General features: G+C 35.6%; 2 protein-coding genes across 4 annotated transcripts in view; one reads left to right on the forward strand and one right to left on the reverse strand.

Annotated features, from left to right (window-relative positions):
• LOC136853542 (metabotropic glutamate receptor) overlaps positions 1–15,530 on the reverse strand; it is a 188,165-nt gene that overhangs the window by 118,486 nt on the left and 54,149 nt on the right. For all 3 annotated transcript variants that reach the window (XM_067129254.1, XM_067129252.1, XM_067129251.1), the window contains exon 2: positions 6,904–7,056. The gene's annotated coding sequence lies outside the window, so the exon portion shown is untranslated. The remainder of the gene's footprint in view (positions 1–6,903; positions 7,057–15,530) is intronic.
• On the forward strand, positions 3,882–4,391 carry LOC136853319 (nucleolar protein 58-like). The gene has a single exon (XM_067128680.1). It carries the CDS (start codon positions 3,882–3,884, stop codon positions 4,389–4,391), a length of 510 nt encoding a protein of 169 aa, XP_066984781.1.

A 15,530-nucleotide genomic window follows, 5' to 3' on the forward strand; every position in this document is an offset into this window, starting at 1 on the left:
CAGAAAACTGAAGAAAAACAAAATCTTTCAAAATACAGAGAACTGAAGAAAAAATAAAATGGAAGGAAAATAAAATCTTCCAAGTACAGAAAACTGAAGAAAATAAAAAATCTTCCGGAGTACAGAGAATTGAAGAAAAATAAAATCTTTCGAAATACAGAGAACTGAAGGAAAAAATGAATGGAAGGAAAATAAAATCTTCCGGAGTACAGAAAACTGAAGAAAAATAATAAAATCTTCCGAAGTACAGAGAACTGAAGAAAAATAAAATCTTTCAGAAATACAGAAAACTGAAGAAAAATAAAAGAAAATAAAATCTTCCGAAGTACAGAAAACTGAAGAAAAATAAAATCTTCCGAAGTACAGAAAACTGAAGAAAAATAAAATCTTCCGAAGTACAGAAAACTGAAGAAAAATAAAATCTTCAGAAATACAGAAAACTGAAGAAAAATAAAATCTTCCGAAGTACAGAAAACTGAAGAAAAATAAAATCTTCCGAAGTACAGAAAACTGAAGAAAAATAAAATCTTCAGAAATACAGAAAACCGAAGAAAAATAAAATCTTCCGAAGTACAGAGAACTGAGGGAAAAATTGAATGGAAGAAAAATAAAATCTTCCGAAGTACAGAGAACTGAGGGAAAAATTGAATGGAAGAAAAATAAAATTTTCCGAAGTACAGAGAACTGAGGGAAAATAAAATCTTTCGAAGTACAGAAAACTGAAGAAAAATAAAATCTTCCGAAGTACAGAGAACTGAAAAATAAAATTGAATGAAAACTGAAGAAAAATAAAATCTTCCGAAGTACAGAAAACTGAGGAAAAATTAAATGGAAAAAAATAAAATTTTCAGAGAACTGAGAAAAAATGAATGGAAAAAAAAATCTTTCAAAGTACAGAAAACTGAAGAAAAATAAAATCTTTCGAAGTACAGAAAACTGAAGAAAAATAAAATGAATACAGAAAACTGAAGAAAAATAAAATCTTCCGAAGTACAGAAAACTGAAGAAAATAATAAAATCTTCCGAAGTACAGAAAACTGAAGAAAAATAAAATCTTCCAAGTACAGAAAACTGAAGAAAAAAAAATTGAAGTACAGAAAACTGAAAAAAATAAAATCTTCCGGAAGTACAGAAAACTGAAGAAAAATAAAATCTTTCGAAATACAGAAAACTGAAGAAAAATAAAATCTTCCGAAGTACAGAGAACTGAAAAAAAAAATCTTCCGAAGTACAGAAAACTGAAGAAAAATAAAATCTTCCGAAGTACAGAGAACTGAAGAAAAATAAAATCTTCCGAAGTATAGAGAACTGAAGAAAAATAAAATCTTCCGAAGTACAGAAAACTGAAGAAAAATAAAATCTTCCGAAGTACAGAAAACTGAAGAAAAATAAAATCTTTCGAAATACAGAGAACTGAATGAAAAAATGAATGGAAGGAAAATAAAATCTTCCGGAGTACAGAAAACTGAAGAAAAATAATAAAATCTTCCGAAGTACAGAAAACTGAAGAAAAATAAAATCTTTCAAAGTACAGAGAACTGAAGGAAAATGAATGGAAGAAAAATAAAATCTTCCGAAGTACAGAAAACTGAAGAAAAATAAAATCTTCCGAAATACAGAGAACTGAGGGAAAAAATGAATGGAAGAAAAATAAAATCTTCCGAAGTACAGAAAACTGAAGAAAAATAAAATCTTCCGAAGTACAGAAAACTGAAGAAAAATAAAATCTTCCGAAGTACAGAGAACTGAGGGAAAAATTGAATGGAAGAAAAATAAAATCTTCCGGAGTACAGAAAACTGAAGAAAAATAAAATCTTTCGAAATACAGAGAACTGAAGGAAAAATTGAATAGAAGAAAAATAAAATTTTGCGAAGTACAGAGGACTGAAGGAAAAAATGAATGGAAGAAAAACAAAATCTTCCAAAGTACAGAAAACTGAAGAAAAATAAAATCTTCCGAAGTACAGAGAACTGAAGGAAAAATTGAATGGAAGAAAAATAAAATCTTCCAAATTACAGAGAACAGAAGGAAAATAAAATATTCCGACGTACAGAGAGCTGAAGGATAAAATGAATGGAAGAAAAATAAAATCTCCCGAAGTACAGAAAACTGAAGAAAAATAAAATCTTTCGAAATACAGAGAACTGAAGGAAAAATTGAATGGAAGAAAAATAAAATTTTGCGAAGTACAGAGGACTGAAGGAAAAAATGAATGGAAGGAAAATAAAATCTTCCGGAGTACAGAAAACTGAAGAAAAATAATAAAATCTTCCGAAGTACAGAGAACTGAAGGAAAATAAAATCTTTCGAAGTACAGAGAACTGAAGGAAAAAATGAATGGAAGAAAAATAAAATCTTCCGAAGTACAGAAAACTGAAGAAAAATAAAATCTTCCGAAGTACAGAAAACTGAAGAAAAATTGAATGGAAGAAAAATAAAATCTTCCGAAGTACAGAAAACTGAAGAAAAATAAAATCTTCCGAAGTACAGAGAACTGAGGGAAAAATTGAATGGAAGAAAAATAAAATCTTCCGAAGTACAGAGAACTGAGGGAAAAATTGAATGGAAGAAAAATAAAATCTTCCGAAGTACAGAAAACTGAAGAAAAATAAAATCTTCCGAAGTACAGAGAACTGAATGGAAGAAAAAAAATTGTACAGAAAACTGAAGAAAAATAAAATCTTCCGAAGTACAGAGAACTGAGGGAAAAATTGAATGGAAGAAAAATAAAATCTTCCGAAGTACAGAGAACTGAGGGAAAAAATTGAATGAAAACTGAAGAAAATAAAATTTTCCAAGTACGGAGAACTGAGGGAAAATAAAATCTTCCAAGTACAGAAAACTGAAGAAAAATAAAATCTTCCAAGTACAAAGAACTGAAAGAAAAATAAAAGGAAAATAAAATCTTCCAAAGTACAGAGAACTGAAGAAAAACAAAATCTTCCAAGTACAGAGAACTGAAGAAAAATAAAATCTTCCGAAGTACAGAGAACTGAAAAATAAAATCTTCCGAAGGAACTGGAAAATAAAATCTTCCAAAGTACAGAGAACTGAGGGAAAATAAAATCTTCCGAAGTACAGAGAACTGAGGGAAAATAAAATCTTCCGAAGTACAGAGAACTGCGGGAAAATAAAATCTTCCGAAGTACAGAGAACTGAGGGAAAATAAAATCTTCCGAAGTACAGAGAACTGAGGGAAAATAAAATCTTCCGAAGTACAGAGAACTGAGGGAAAATAAAATCTTCCGGGAAAAATAAAGTCTTCCGAAGTACAGAGAACTGAGGGAAAATAAAATCTTCCGAAGTACAGAGAACTGAGGGAAAATAAAATCTTCCGAAGTACAGAGAACCGAAGGAAGAGGAGTAAGAAGAAATACATAACGATAGAAGGAATAAAGAAAAAGGATCCTGAAAAAGGAATACAGCTTAAACCTTTCGAAGTAAAGAGAACTGAAGAACGAGAATGAAGAACACACATGACGATAACCAGAGGTGAATGTAATGGGAAAACAAAACAGGAGGAGTGGAGGAATTACGGGAAAGGATGAAGAGAAAAATGAGATGGGAAGAAGAAGAAGAGATGAAGGAAGAAAATGAAGAACACACAAGACGATGATGACAAGAGGCGAACGTAAAGGGTAAACAAAACTATAGAGCGAAAATGGGAGAGGAAGAGAATGGGAGAAGTGAAGAAAGGAGGAGGGAAAGGAAAAGAAAAAGGAGGAGAAGAAGGATAAGAGTAAAGACTGGAGGGAAAAGAAAAAGGCCGAGAAAGAGAAGACTGAGGAAAGGAGGAGGGGAATGAAAAACGAGGAGGAGAAGGAGAAGAGTGAGGAAAGCAGGAGGGGAAAGAAAAAGGAGGACAAAGAGGAGAAGAAGAATGAGGAAAGCAGGAGGGGGGAAAACGGAGGAGAAGGAGGAGGCGGAGAAGAGTGAGGAAAGCAGGAGTGGAAAGAAAAAGGAGGAGAAGAAGGAGAGTGAGGAAAGCAGGAGGGAAAATATAAAGGAGGAGGAGGAGGAGGAGAATAGTAAGGAAAGCAGGAGTGGAAAGACAAAGGAGGAGGAGAAGGAGAAAAGTGAGGAAAGCAGGAATGGAAAGACAAAGGAGGAGAAGAAGGAGAGTGAGGAAGGCAGGAGGGGAAATATAAAGGAGGAGGAGGAGGAGGAGGAGGAGGAGGAGGAGGAGGAGGAGGAGGAGGAGGAGGAGGAGGAGGAGGAGGAGGAGGAGGATAATAGTAAGGAAAGCAGGAGCGGAAAGACAAAGGAGGAGGAGGAGAAGGAGAAGAGTGAGGAAAGCAGGAGTGGAAAGACAAAGGAGGAGAAGGAGAAGAAGGAGATGAAGAAGAAGAAGAATAACAATAAGAAGAAGAAGGATGAGAAGGGTGAATAAGGGGGTGGGAAAAAGGGAGGCCTCACCTGCCCCTTCTGACGACGAACTCTCTCCTCAACCTTGAACCCGACTTACCCGACTTTGTGTCTCACACTTTTGTCCGTTTGCGTTTCAAGGCTCCGGTATTCCTGATTGATGATCTACGTAAGGTCGTCTGTTCAACCCGAGTCATTGTTATACTCATTAACACTGAATAGTGGAATCTACTCCGAAAGCTGTAAATGGTGGGTTTGTTTGTATGGTACGTATGTTGTTTTATATATCATATGTATAATATATATTATATTATTTAATATATATATATATATATATATATATATATATATATATATATACATATGCATATATATTATATATATTATTCAATTATATATATATATATAATATATATATATATATATATATATATATATATATATATATATATATATATATAATATAATTATTTAAAATATATATATTTATTTATTTAAAATGTATCTTTGTAAAAGTTGTTGCTATACACAACTAGATACCATGTACACTTGAAGAAGCATCGCCACATCATCATTCACATAAAATTGTTATTATATCGCTATTCGATCGAGCAATGCAGAAATCAGGGAAAGCAGAAGCGAGTATGAAATTCCAAAACTTGACAGCAAAGATAGGTTAAGTCATCAGAGCCAAAACTCCGCCATCTGCTGAGTTCAAAATGAAAAAAAAAAACTGTGGGGAAAGGTGGCCTGGAAGGTGTTACATAGTCACTCGAATAGAAGAACATTAGCCGAAGTATTACACAGATAAAAAACACTGACAGGATGAGGAGCTAAAGCTGGAATGTGTTTGAGGTTATGGCTTTCACGAGTTTCCACTGATTCAATCCGGTTGAGAATGATGAAGGGAGAATTTACTCAATTATGAGTGTAATATTTCAGACAAAACATGACAGGGTAAAAACAAAGAAAGGCTTTAGGAAATCGAAGTAAATAACTTGGCACAGCTAAATGAAACACCTACGTATTTAGAAGATTAGCAATTTAAACGAGGCGATCTTTTCAAAACAAGCTAGAAATAAATTGAATGTTGTTAATATTGACAAGACAAAGGATATCTAAGACAGGAATAAGCGAGTCGACAGCTGGAAACAAACATCAGAATAATTTCTAAACTATTAATAAAACCCAGTAAAATCACTGGAACTTTTACCAACATGGCCTCGTGAGAATTACCAATCTGAAGCACAGAAATCTCTAAATGAATATCAGTAACAAGAGTTAGGACAGTCACAATAACGTCAATCAGAGTCATCAGTGAATTTAGGTAAACTACAAAGCAATGATTTGGCGTCAACTCTGCTCTATATCAGGCAGTAAAAATGAACGTCAGCCTTGGCTATGAGATCATTAATGTAAATAAGACACAGTCTGTACTTCCTTACGTGGGGGCTACATCAACTGTTGTGTACAAATTACTAAACTGTGTCCCCACCTGGAGATAATATTTAGACGATTTCGTCAGCGTGTTGAATGTTGCTTCCCGACTCCATCCGAGTGAAATGTCCTTCACTAGTAATGACTTATAAATTAATCGAATCCTCAGAGAGAGAGAGAGAGAGAGAGAGAGAGAGAGAGAGAGAGAGAGAGAGAGAGAGAGAGAGAGAGATATCATAGGGGATTTATTATGTTCCTTTGAACACCCACGATTTAATTATATTGTAAACCATTTGAGCAGCAAACATAATTACCATTTTCGATTCGCAATTATTTTCTTAAAAAGTAATTTTTGCTGTTCCTTTTCTCATGTGTACCTCACCTTCTGTCTGTCTGTCTCTCTCTCTCTCATTACAATTTTCGATTCGTAATTGTTTTTTTTAAAAGTAACTTTTGCTGTTCCTTTTCTTATGTATACCTCACCTTCTCTCTCTCTCTCTCTCTCTCTCTCTCTCTCTCTCTCTCTCTCTCTCTCTCATTTTTATGCACCACTGGTATTATCGATTCGTTCCTCAACTAAAGACGAGCTGACGATGGCGACTTATTTCCTTGCGTGTAGTGTTGATGATAAAATAATGATGAAGGGGAAATGTTGACGTTAATGGTACTGAAGGTACGGGGGAGAGAGAGAGAGAGAGAGAGAGAGAGTGTGTGTGTGTGTGTGTGTGTGTGTGTGTGTGTGTGTGTGTGTGTGTGTGTGTGTGTGTGTGGTCCTGACACTTACGTATATTAGTCATAATAAGATGACATCTATAAACGTATATTGGACATAATAAAATGACAAATGTTTTTCCTGTAGTTGTGACGTTGATGACAGAATTCCCTTGAACCTGTGTATTATGGTGATGACAGACGCTGATGATAATGCCTAGTGCCAGTGGTAATGATAATGACCGTGATAATGACGATGATGATGATGATGATGATGATGACGGCAGTGAAAACGGCCCACCACCACCGGATCCAACTCTTTTGCCAGTCAATAAAACTTTTTCTTTTTACCATAATTGCCAACCCAAAACGTCATCACAGACACCAACCTCAGGATTCTCGCTGATAATGTCTCCTGTTGTTTTTTTTTTTGTAGTTGTTTGCTTTTAGATGTTGTTCTTGTTTGTCGTTACTGTTTTTCTTTGCTCCTTATTCTATGGAAGCGACGCCAGAGCCTGTCTCAGTGGACCTAGTTCGTGAACCTGAAAAAAAAAATGTTTTCATTAAGGGATTTAAAAAATGAATTTAGGTAAATCTTTCTAAATGATAAACAAGTAAAAATTCCTTCGCGCAATCGAGTTTTCTGTGCAGCTGCTGCACCGTATTATCAAGGCCACCGAAAACAGATCTATCTTTCGGTGGTCTCGGTATAATGTTGTATGAGCCGCGGCCCATGAAACTTTAACCATGGCTCGGTGGTGGCCTATTCTATATCGTTGCCAGAAGCACGATTGTGGCTAAATTTAACCATAAATAAAATAAAAACTACTGAGGCTAGATGGCTGCAATTTGGTATATTTGATGATTGGAGGGTGGATGATCAACATACCAATTTGCAGCTCTCTAGCCTCAGTAGTTTTTAAGATCTTAGGGCGGAGAGAAAAAAGTGCGGACGGACAGACAAAGCCGGCACAGCAGTTTTCTTTTACAGAAAACTAAAAATATTAAATAACAGGTATACAGTAATTTAGGTGGATGGATAAACAGTACGGTAATATTTCTTATAGCTCAGTAACCAGTGATCACAGCATCTACTAAAGAAAAGGCTACTAAAAAAATAAATATGAATAAACAAAAGCTATTTCTGAAGAAAAAACTAATAAGTTATTAACAAATAAAAAAAATAAATTAAGAAAACTAAATAAATTAATAACTGAATATTTAACTTAAAAACAAAAAATAAACAAAAGTGTTAAGAAAACTAAATAACTTAATAACTGAATATTTAGCTTAAAAACAAATAAGTAAACAAAAGAATAAACAAAAACTGGTTTAACTTAAAAAAAAAAAAATAAACAAAAGGTGTAACTCTAAATAACTTGAATATTTAACTTAAAAACAAATAAATGAACAAAAGGTACTATGAAAACTAAATAAATTGAGGTACAGGAAGAACAGAACCGTAATTGCAAATCATGTCTGAGCTTCAAGGCCCCCATGATCTATGTAATTAAAATTCCCAACAAAGATGGCCATTTACAGAATACAAAACATGTAAGAAATGTAGTAACACCAACAAACAGGTCGTACTTTGAAGGTTATATTAATCATCGACGTATATATATTTTGCTATAAATTTACATATATATATACATATATATATATATATATATATATATATATATATATATATATATATATATATATATATATATATATATAACATGTATATATATATATATATATATATATATATATATATATATATATATATATATATATATATATATATATATATATATATATATAAACTAAGAGGGGGAAAATGAAAATAATTATTAATTTGGAGACACAACAATTAAAACGGAGAAAACAGAAAAATCGAAGTTTTATACAACTTCTAACTGAATTAAATAAAAGCCTCAAAGTCCAGTCGGCTCTACTTTCAACGTCAATTATTCCCCAACGAAAGTGGAGAGAATAATTCCTCTGTCTCACAGGAAAATGTTGTTGTAAATTTGAAATTTAGTTTGTAATGTCGTGAATCGGTTGACTGTTTTGCTAACAGCTACTACAATTTATAAGTAAAAAAAAAACTATTAATTTTACGCACAAAAATAATAGGATAGACCTCTCTCTCTCTCTCTCTCTCTCTCTCTCTCTCTCTCTCAGTATAGAATCCTCTAACCCCACCCTTTACAACAAACGCCTTTTGTCCAGTTGCTTTCTACACAGATAAAGACAAACCCGTTACGGTACTCTCTCTCTCTCTCTCTCTCTCTCTCTCTCTCTCTCTCTCTCTCTCTCTGAATTTAAGGATTAAACGCAGCCTCTTGTCCAAGAGCCAGTGATGTATTTGCAAAGAAATAACGCTTCAGGTCAACTTACAGCTTTGTTAATTTCCCAGCCAAAAGCAATAACCAAAGAAATATATTTTTAGCGAAAACAAGGAATACGCATTTGACAAAACTGCTATTACCTGACAAAATAACAGATATTTCGGGCAAAATATACACATTCCTTGGCAAAAGGTAAGCATTTGGCATCACTGAAGAATGTCAAAACAAACGAGAGAGAGAGAGAGAGAGAGAGAGAGAGAGAGAGAGAGAGAGAGAGAGAGAGAGAGAGAGAGAGAGAGAGAGAGAGGTCACAGTCGAATGACCGGAAACTTACGTCCCGCCCTCATACGCGAGGACGAGAGAAGAAGAAGCAGAGAAGCAGAAGGCGCAGAGGAACAATCAAAGATGCGGGTTAAATACAGGCGGCTGGAGGATGATCTCAAAGCTAAGTACACACATACGCACACAGGGCGTCAAGAAAACGCGGGCGCGGTCGCAGGCGTGGCCGCCCCTCGAGTTAAAAAGAAATAGAAAAAAAAAAAGCGAAGGGGAACGGGACCGCTTACGGGCGTCAAGCCTCCGACGATGCATGCACCGTGATGTGTGGAAATCGGAGCCAAGACGGGCGAACTTAAGCTTAGAGCTTCCCAATTTGTTATTGGTTCCTGAGGCAACCACAAATTGACAGTATTTGGGGGAATTCGTCGGCGTCGGGCGCGAATGGGATGTATGGATGAGAGATGAGAGGTAAAGGCGTTTGTTACCCAATAATGAATGATTTGTCGGGGTTTTGTAATTGTTGTTAACGCATCGAAAATTATATTGCTGTCACTGTTACTGATACGTCAAATGGTGGAAATCTTATAATGAAATTGTTAAAGATATTAACAAAGTAGTATCAACAATATTAATCTTGATACTATGAATTCAATAGTTTTAAGAGATACTGAATTATTATACCTGTAACTAATAACAACGTTTTATGGTGGAATGTAATGGAATATAAAATTTAGGTCAAAAGCCAAACGCTGGGACCTATGAGGTCATTCAGCGCTGAAAGGAAAATTAAGAGTAAAAAGGTTTTGAAGGTTTAACAGGAGGAAAACCTCGTAGTTGCACTATGAAAAAATTGTTAGGAAAGGATGGAAAGTAAGATGGAAGAAAGAAAATATGAACGGAGGTACAGCAAAAGTAATGAGAAAGGTTACAGCTAGGGGCCGAAGGGACGCTGCAAAAGATCTTAAAGTATACCTTAGTTTAACCAGACCACAGAGCTGATTAACAGCTCTCCTGGGGCTGGCCCGAAGAATTAAGACTTATTTTACGTGGCTAAGAACCAATTGGTTACCTAGCAACGGGACCTACAGCTTATTGTGGAAACCGAACCACATTATAGCGAGAAATGAAAGACCTTAGGTAATGCCTACAGCGCACCGCGTGGGGTGCACTGACGGTACTACCCACCTACGGGAAATTAAATTTCAAGTTAATAATTCTACCACCGACTTCCCCACCCAGGCACGACGATTTCACCAAAGGAACGAAACCAAAACAAAAACGCTCGATTCATCACTCACCATAAATCATAACACAACCGACTCTTCGGCGTCGGTAAACTCTCTAATAAGTATCGACGCCGCTGCTGAAACAACGGATGCACGGAAACGACAGGTGCCTGTCTATGGGTTTCTGAAAGCTGCGATTTAACGGAACTGAACGGGACGTGTTTATGGGGCTCATAAATCCTCGGATATCGTAATGACAAAAGGGGGTCACAAGAGTGCTGTAAGCTGTAGTGGGAGGATTGGCCGATAACTAAACTGTGTCGCGTTAGTGTTTTGTTCAGGGAAGGCAGTTCCTCATTGGATGGGCCGATATCGTACTCGGCTAGTACTCTCCTAGGCCCGCGTTCGATTCTCCGGCCGGCCAATGAAGAATTAGAGGAATTTATTTCTGGTGATAGAAATTCATTTCTCGCTATAATGTGGTTCGGATTCCACAATAAGCTGTAGGTCCCGTTGCTAGGTAACCAATTGGTTCTTAGCGACGTAAAATAAGTCTAATCCTTCGGGCCAGCCCTAGGAGAGCTGTTAATCAGCTCAGTGATCTGGTTAAACTAAGGTATACTTGTTCAGGGTAGACGGAGTGATGACGACATACAAACCTGTATTTTATCAAGCGCAGAGATTAATAGAACTTACAATCTAAAGTCCCTTTCTAGCCCGTGCCCGATGATGGTAAAGAAGGGTCGGGGGAGAGGGTACAGGAAGAAAGAAGAATGAGGTTTAATCATGATGGGAAGTAACAGACCTACCACTTGAAAGAAGGAAGATAAGAAAGATTTTGCAATCTAAAAAGAGAAAAAGAACCTTTTACATTCGGTTTCACACTTCCCGTAAGACAGAAAGCTTTAAATTGAGTAACTTCGGGTTGGCAACTTTCGCAAGGGAAAAACAACTGTGTTTGGTTTTTCCGGTTTTAGTGATATAAAAATATAATTGATGTGGATTAATTGCGGCTATTTCAAGAATGACCAAATTTTATCACGATAATTTTTTTTCGACAGTACCCACAGAATAATAATAATAATAATAATAATAATAATAATAATAATAATAATAATAATAATAATAATTTATTTTAGCTGTGATTAACCAATTAGCACTACCCAGGACACCACACACGCATATATATATATATATATATATATATATATATATATATATATATATATATATATATATATATATATATATATATACTATATATTTATATACTATATATATATATATATATATACATATATATATACATATATATATAAATATTATATATATATATATAGATAGATATACATAGAGAGAGAGAGAGAGAGAGAGAGAGAGAGAGAGAGAGAGAGAGAGAGAGAGAGAAATTAGTGGTTTACTCTGGCAGCAAAATTAAAAGGTTTCCGGCTAATGATTCGCCGAGCAGACCCAGAACCGTCAACTGCGGACAAATGGATGCGGATTAACAAAGCACGTAATCTGGAAATTAACACTTCCGAGGCTCGCGAGACACGGAGCACGTCATTAGCATATAAATAGTATTCAGATGTTAACCTAATTAAAGAAGATTTACGACGATCGTTTTAATTTCACGGCGCTTGGCCTACGCGCCATCTGCAGAGGAGAGACGGGGGGGGATGCAAGGAGTAGCGGATGGTAGAGGAGGGGGTGGGTGGGAGGACTGCTCCATGGGAGATAGGTCCGACCGCACTCAGGCGGGGTAGATGTTTTCCTCCGTAATGAGATTTTTGGTGGTGATTCTCGCCTAAGCGACTTTCGGTGGTGGTTCTCGGGCTTTGATTCGTGACTGGCAGTTAGGGAGTTCGCTTTCCAAAGAGTTGGTTTCTCTCTCTCTCTCAGTTTTATTTGCTTGATCTGCTTTTAAACCCGCCCAGTTTGTTTAGCGTAAGAAGTCTGGCTAATGATGATTTGTTTCTAGGCCTAATTTGCCCTCAGACATGACTTGCTGGCGATAAGCAATTCCTGGATAACAAGTGAGACTTCTCTTCAGTCGATTTGGACCTGCAATTTTCTTCATTTGAGAACGTACACAGCTTTCTCGTTTCTTATTAGTGGATGCATGGAATCACAAAAACCCCAAATCATTTCATTCTTTTTTTATTTATCTAACTTTGTAGAAATAATATCTACTATAATTACACGTAATTCTTTTATTCAACCCTTTTGTGTATCATAGTAAGCACAAGAAGACTACAAGGCAAGTGTTTGATGCAAACTAAAATTGAGAGGTGTGTTTCCGTATGTAAGAAAAACAAAGACCACCATGTGCAATGTAAACAAAAATCATTGCATAAGATAATACAAAGAAGCTTGAACAAACAAGCAAAAGAAATATGTAAACATCCACGCGCGCACACACACACACATACAGTATATATATATATATATACATACATATATATATATATCTCTATATATATTATATATATATCTTTTTCTTTGTTCGTTTAGTCAAATTTATTTGTTGTACTTGCTTCTTTGTATTATCTTACAGAATTTTTTTTTTTACGTTGCACAGGCTATGTATTAAGTAGTATTTGTCGTCCTTGCTTTTCTTACAGTTAACTTTTGAAAGGCTGTCCGTATGGAAACACCTTTCAATTTTAGTTAGCCTTTACTGAATCAATGGAAAGAAAAACAAAAAATGTAAACCAAAGTCAGTACTTCATCAAGCACAAGACACATAAGGAAATTTTCATGTAAAAAAAAAATTAAGTAAAAATTGACCGAAAAAAAAAATATCAATAGGAAGCAAAGAGTAGCAATTTCCTCCTCCCTGAAGTCACAGACTGATCTACTTCCCACACTTTCTTCTTCTTCTTCAAGTTTTCTTCTGAGAACACACAAACACACGCCCTCTTTGATTGAGCTCGATCAATCTCTCCCTCTTTCCGTCATTCACACTAGGGTTTCATTTCCTCTCTCTCTCTCTCTCTCTCTCTCTCTCTCTCTCTCTCTCTCTCTCTCTCTCTCTCTCTCTCTCTCTCTCTCTCTCGGGAATAAGGCTCTTATTGGTCATACAACCTCTTGAGGTTTCATTTCGTCTCTCTCTCTCTCTCTCTCTCTCTCTCTCTCTCTCAGGAATAGTGTTCTTAATTGTAATAGAACTACTTAGGGTTTCATTTGTCTCTCTCTCTCTCTCTCTCTCTCTCTCTCTCTCTCTCTCTCTCTCTCTCTCTCAGGAATAAGGCTCTTAATTGTCATAAAACCTCTGTTACATTTCCTCTCTCTCTCTCTCTCTCTCTCTCTCTCTCTCTCTCTCTCTCTCTCTCTGTGTGTGTGTGTGTGTGTCTTAAAGGGATAGGACTCTTAATTTTAATAAAACGTCTTACAAAATTCAGCCACTGCAGGCGACTGGCTTTATTCTATCCAATTTGATCTTTGTTTCCATTCTGTTCGTGAACTTTGTGCTTTCAAGTGAATGCGATTTATCCCCCCTATTTGCGGCCTTCTGTTTCTCTTACACATGTGTCCCTCTAACACATGTTTCTCTTACACGTGTCCCATTTACACATATTTCTCTTACACGTGTCCCCTTTACACATGTGGCCATCTTACACATGCTCTCTCACACGTTTCTCTTACACGCGTGTCCAACTGATACGTTTCTCTTAAAAATGTCCCTCTTACACGTTTCTCTTACACACGTGTCAATCTCCTACATGTTTCTCTTACACATGTTTAAAGAGAGCAGGACGAGGGGTTCTCTAAGAGATAAAACAAAATACAAACAAAATCCTGAGTCAAAACATCTCAGGCAAGCATAAGCAAACAACAGGCTTCGTCAAGCCACAGCTATTGCATTCAACCGAATGTCTGTTGCAACCTTGGCAACCCTGACTATCTTTGCATGCCAGTTCCGAAACCATGGATATAAATAAAGAAGTATACATTGATTTATGGTTACTAAAACTGGCGTCACATCGTCTAGGTTACTGATGCCGAGAATTGTAAGAGAAGGTTGGGAAATTATGAATACTGTAAGGGAAGAAGCTAAATATCTTTAAACTAGTAGACTTAATCAATGACTGCGTAAGTCATAAAATGGTATTAAATTTGTATACATACATAAACACGCATTAATAAATACATGTGCTCATACATAACTCTCCAACAAACATTATTTGAAAACCATATATTTCGAACACTTCCTTCTGTGCCCCTGTTCACTGGTAAAATATGGACAGATGATGTGTTACAAGAGTATATATACAAGCATATGTAGGTGCGGTCACAAGCATACCAACAGAGACTTATTGCCACACATACATATGCTTTGTATATATAGTATATACTCTTGTAACACATCATCTGTCCATATTTTACCCGTGAACAGGGGCACAGAAGGAAGTGCTCGAAATATATGGTTGCAACGTTCAAATAGTGTTTTATGGGCCTTTTTATCTTCATATTATACCGTTGTGTTACAGTAAAAGACATTATTTGAAAACCTGGGATACTAATGACCATTAGTGTACTCACACTGACACTGCAAATTAAGGCAATAATTCACGATTTACTCAAAATGAAGTTTGGCTTACTCAAAATATTACAATAATTATATTCAAATTTAAATTTAAATCCTTTTAAATATCCCTTGAACTCTGTAGCCCATTGCAATAAAAAAAATCTTTCGTGAAACTATAATCTCAAAAAAAAAAAAACCCTCTGACAGTAATGTTCTAATGGTCCTCAGAGAGATAACTGGTTATCGTGGCATCCGAGTTACTATATTTTCACAGTATTTGGGGCAATCCTCAATTCACGTGTAGGATTAGAGATCACTGTGAGACCGACTTGATAACGTGGCATACTAACCGCATCCTGTTAAAGTAACCTAAATTGCAATGCACTTCCCAGAGAGCTCACACACACACACATATATGTATATATATATATATATATATATATATATATATATATATATATATATATATATATATATATATATATATATATATATATATATATATATATATATATATATATAGAATCTACATGTATATATATATACACACATATATTATACGGAGAGAGAGAGAGAGAGAGAGAGAGAGAGAGAGAGAGAGAGAGAGAGAGAGAGAGAGAGAGAGAGAGAGAGAAACGTGC

Source organism: Macrobrachium rosenbergii, chromosome 27 (assembly GCF_040412425.1).
Source record: "Macrobrachium rosenbergii isolate ZJJX-2024 chromosome 27, ASM4041242v1, whole genome shotgun sequence".
NCBI lineage: Eukaryota > Metazoa > Arthropoda > Malacostraca > Decapoda > Palaemonidae > Macrobrachium > Macrobrachium rosenbergii.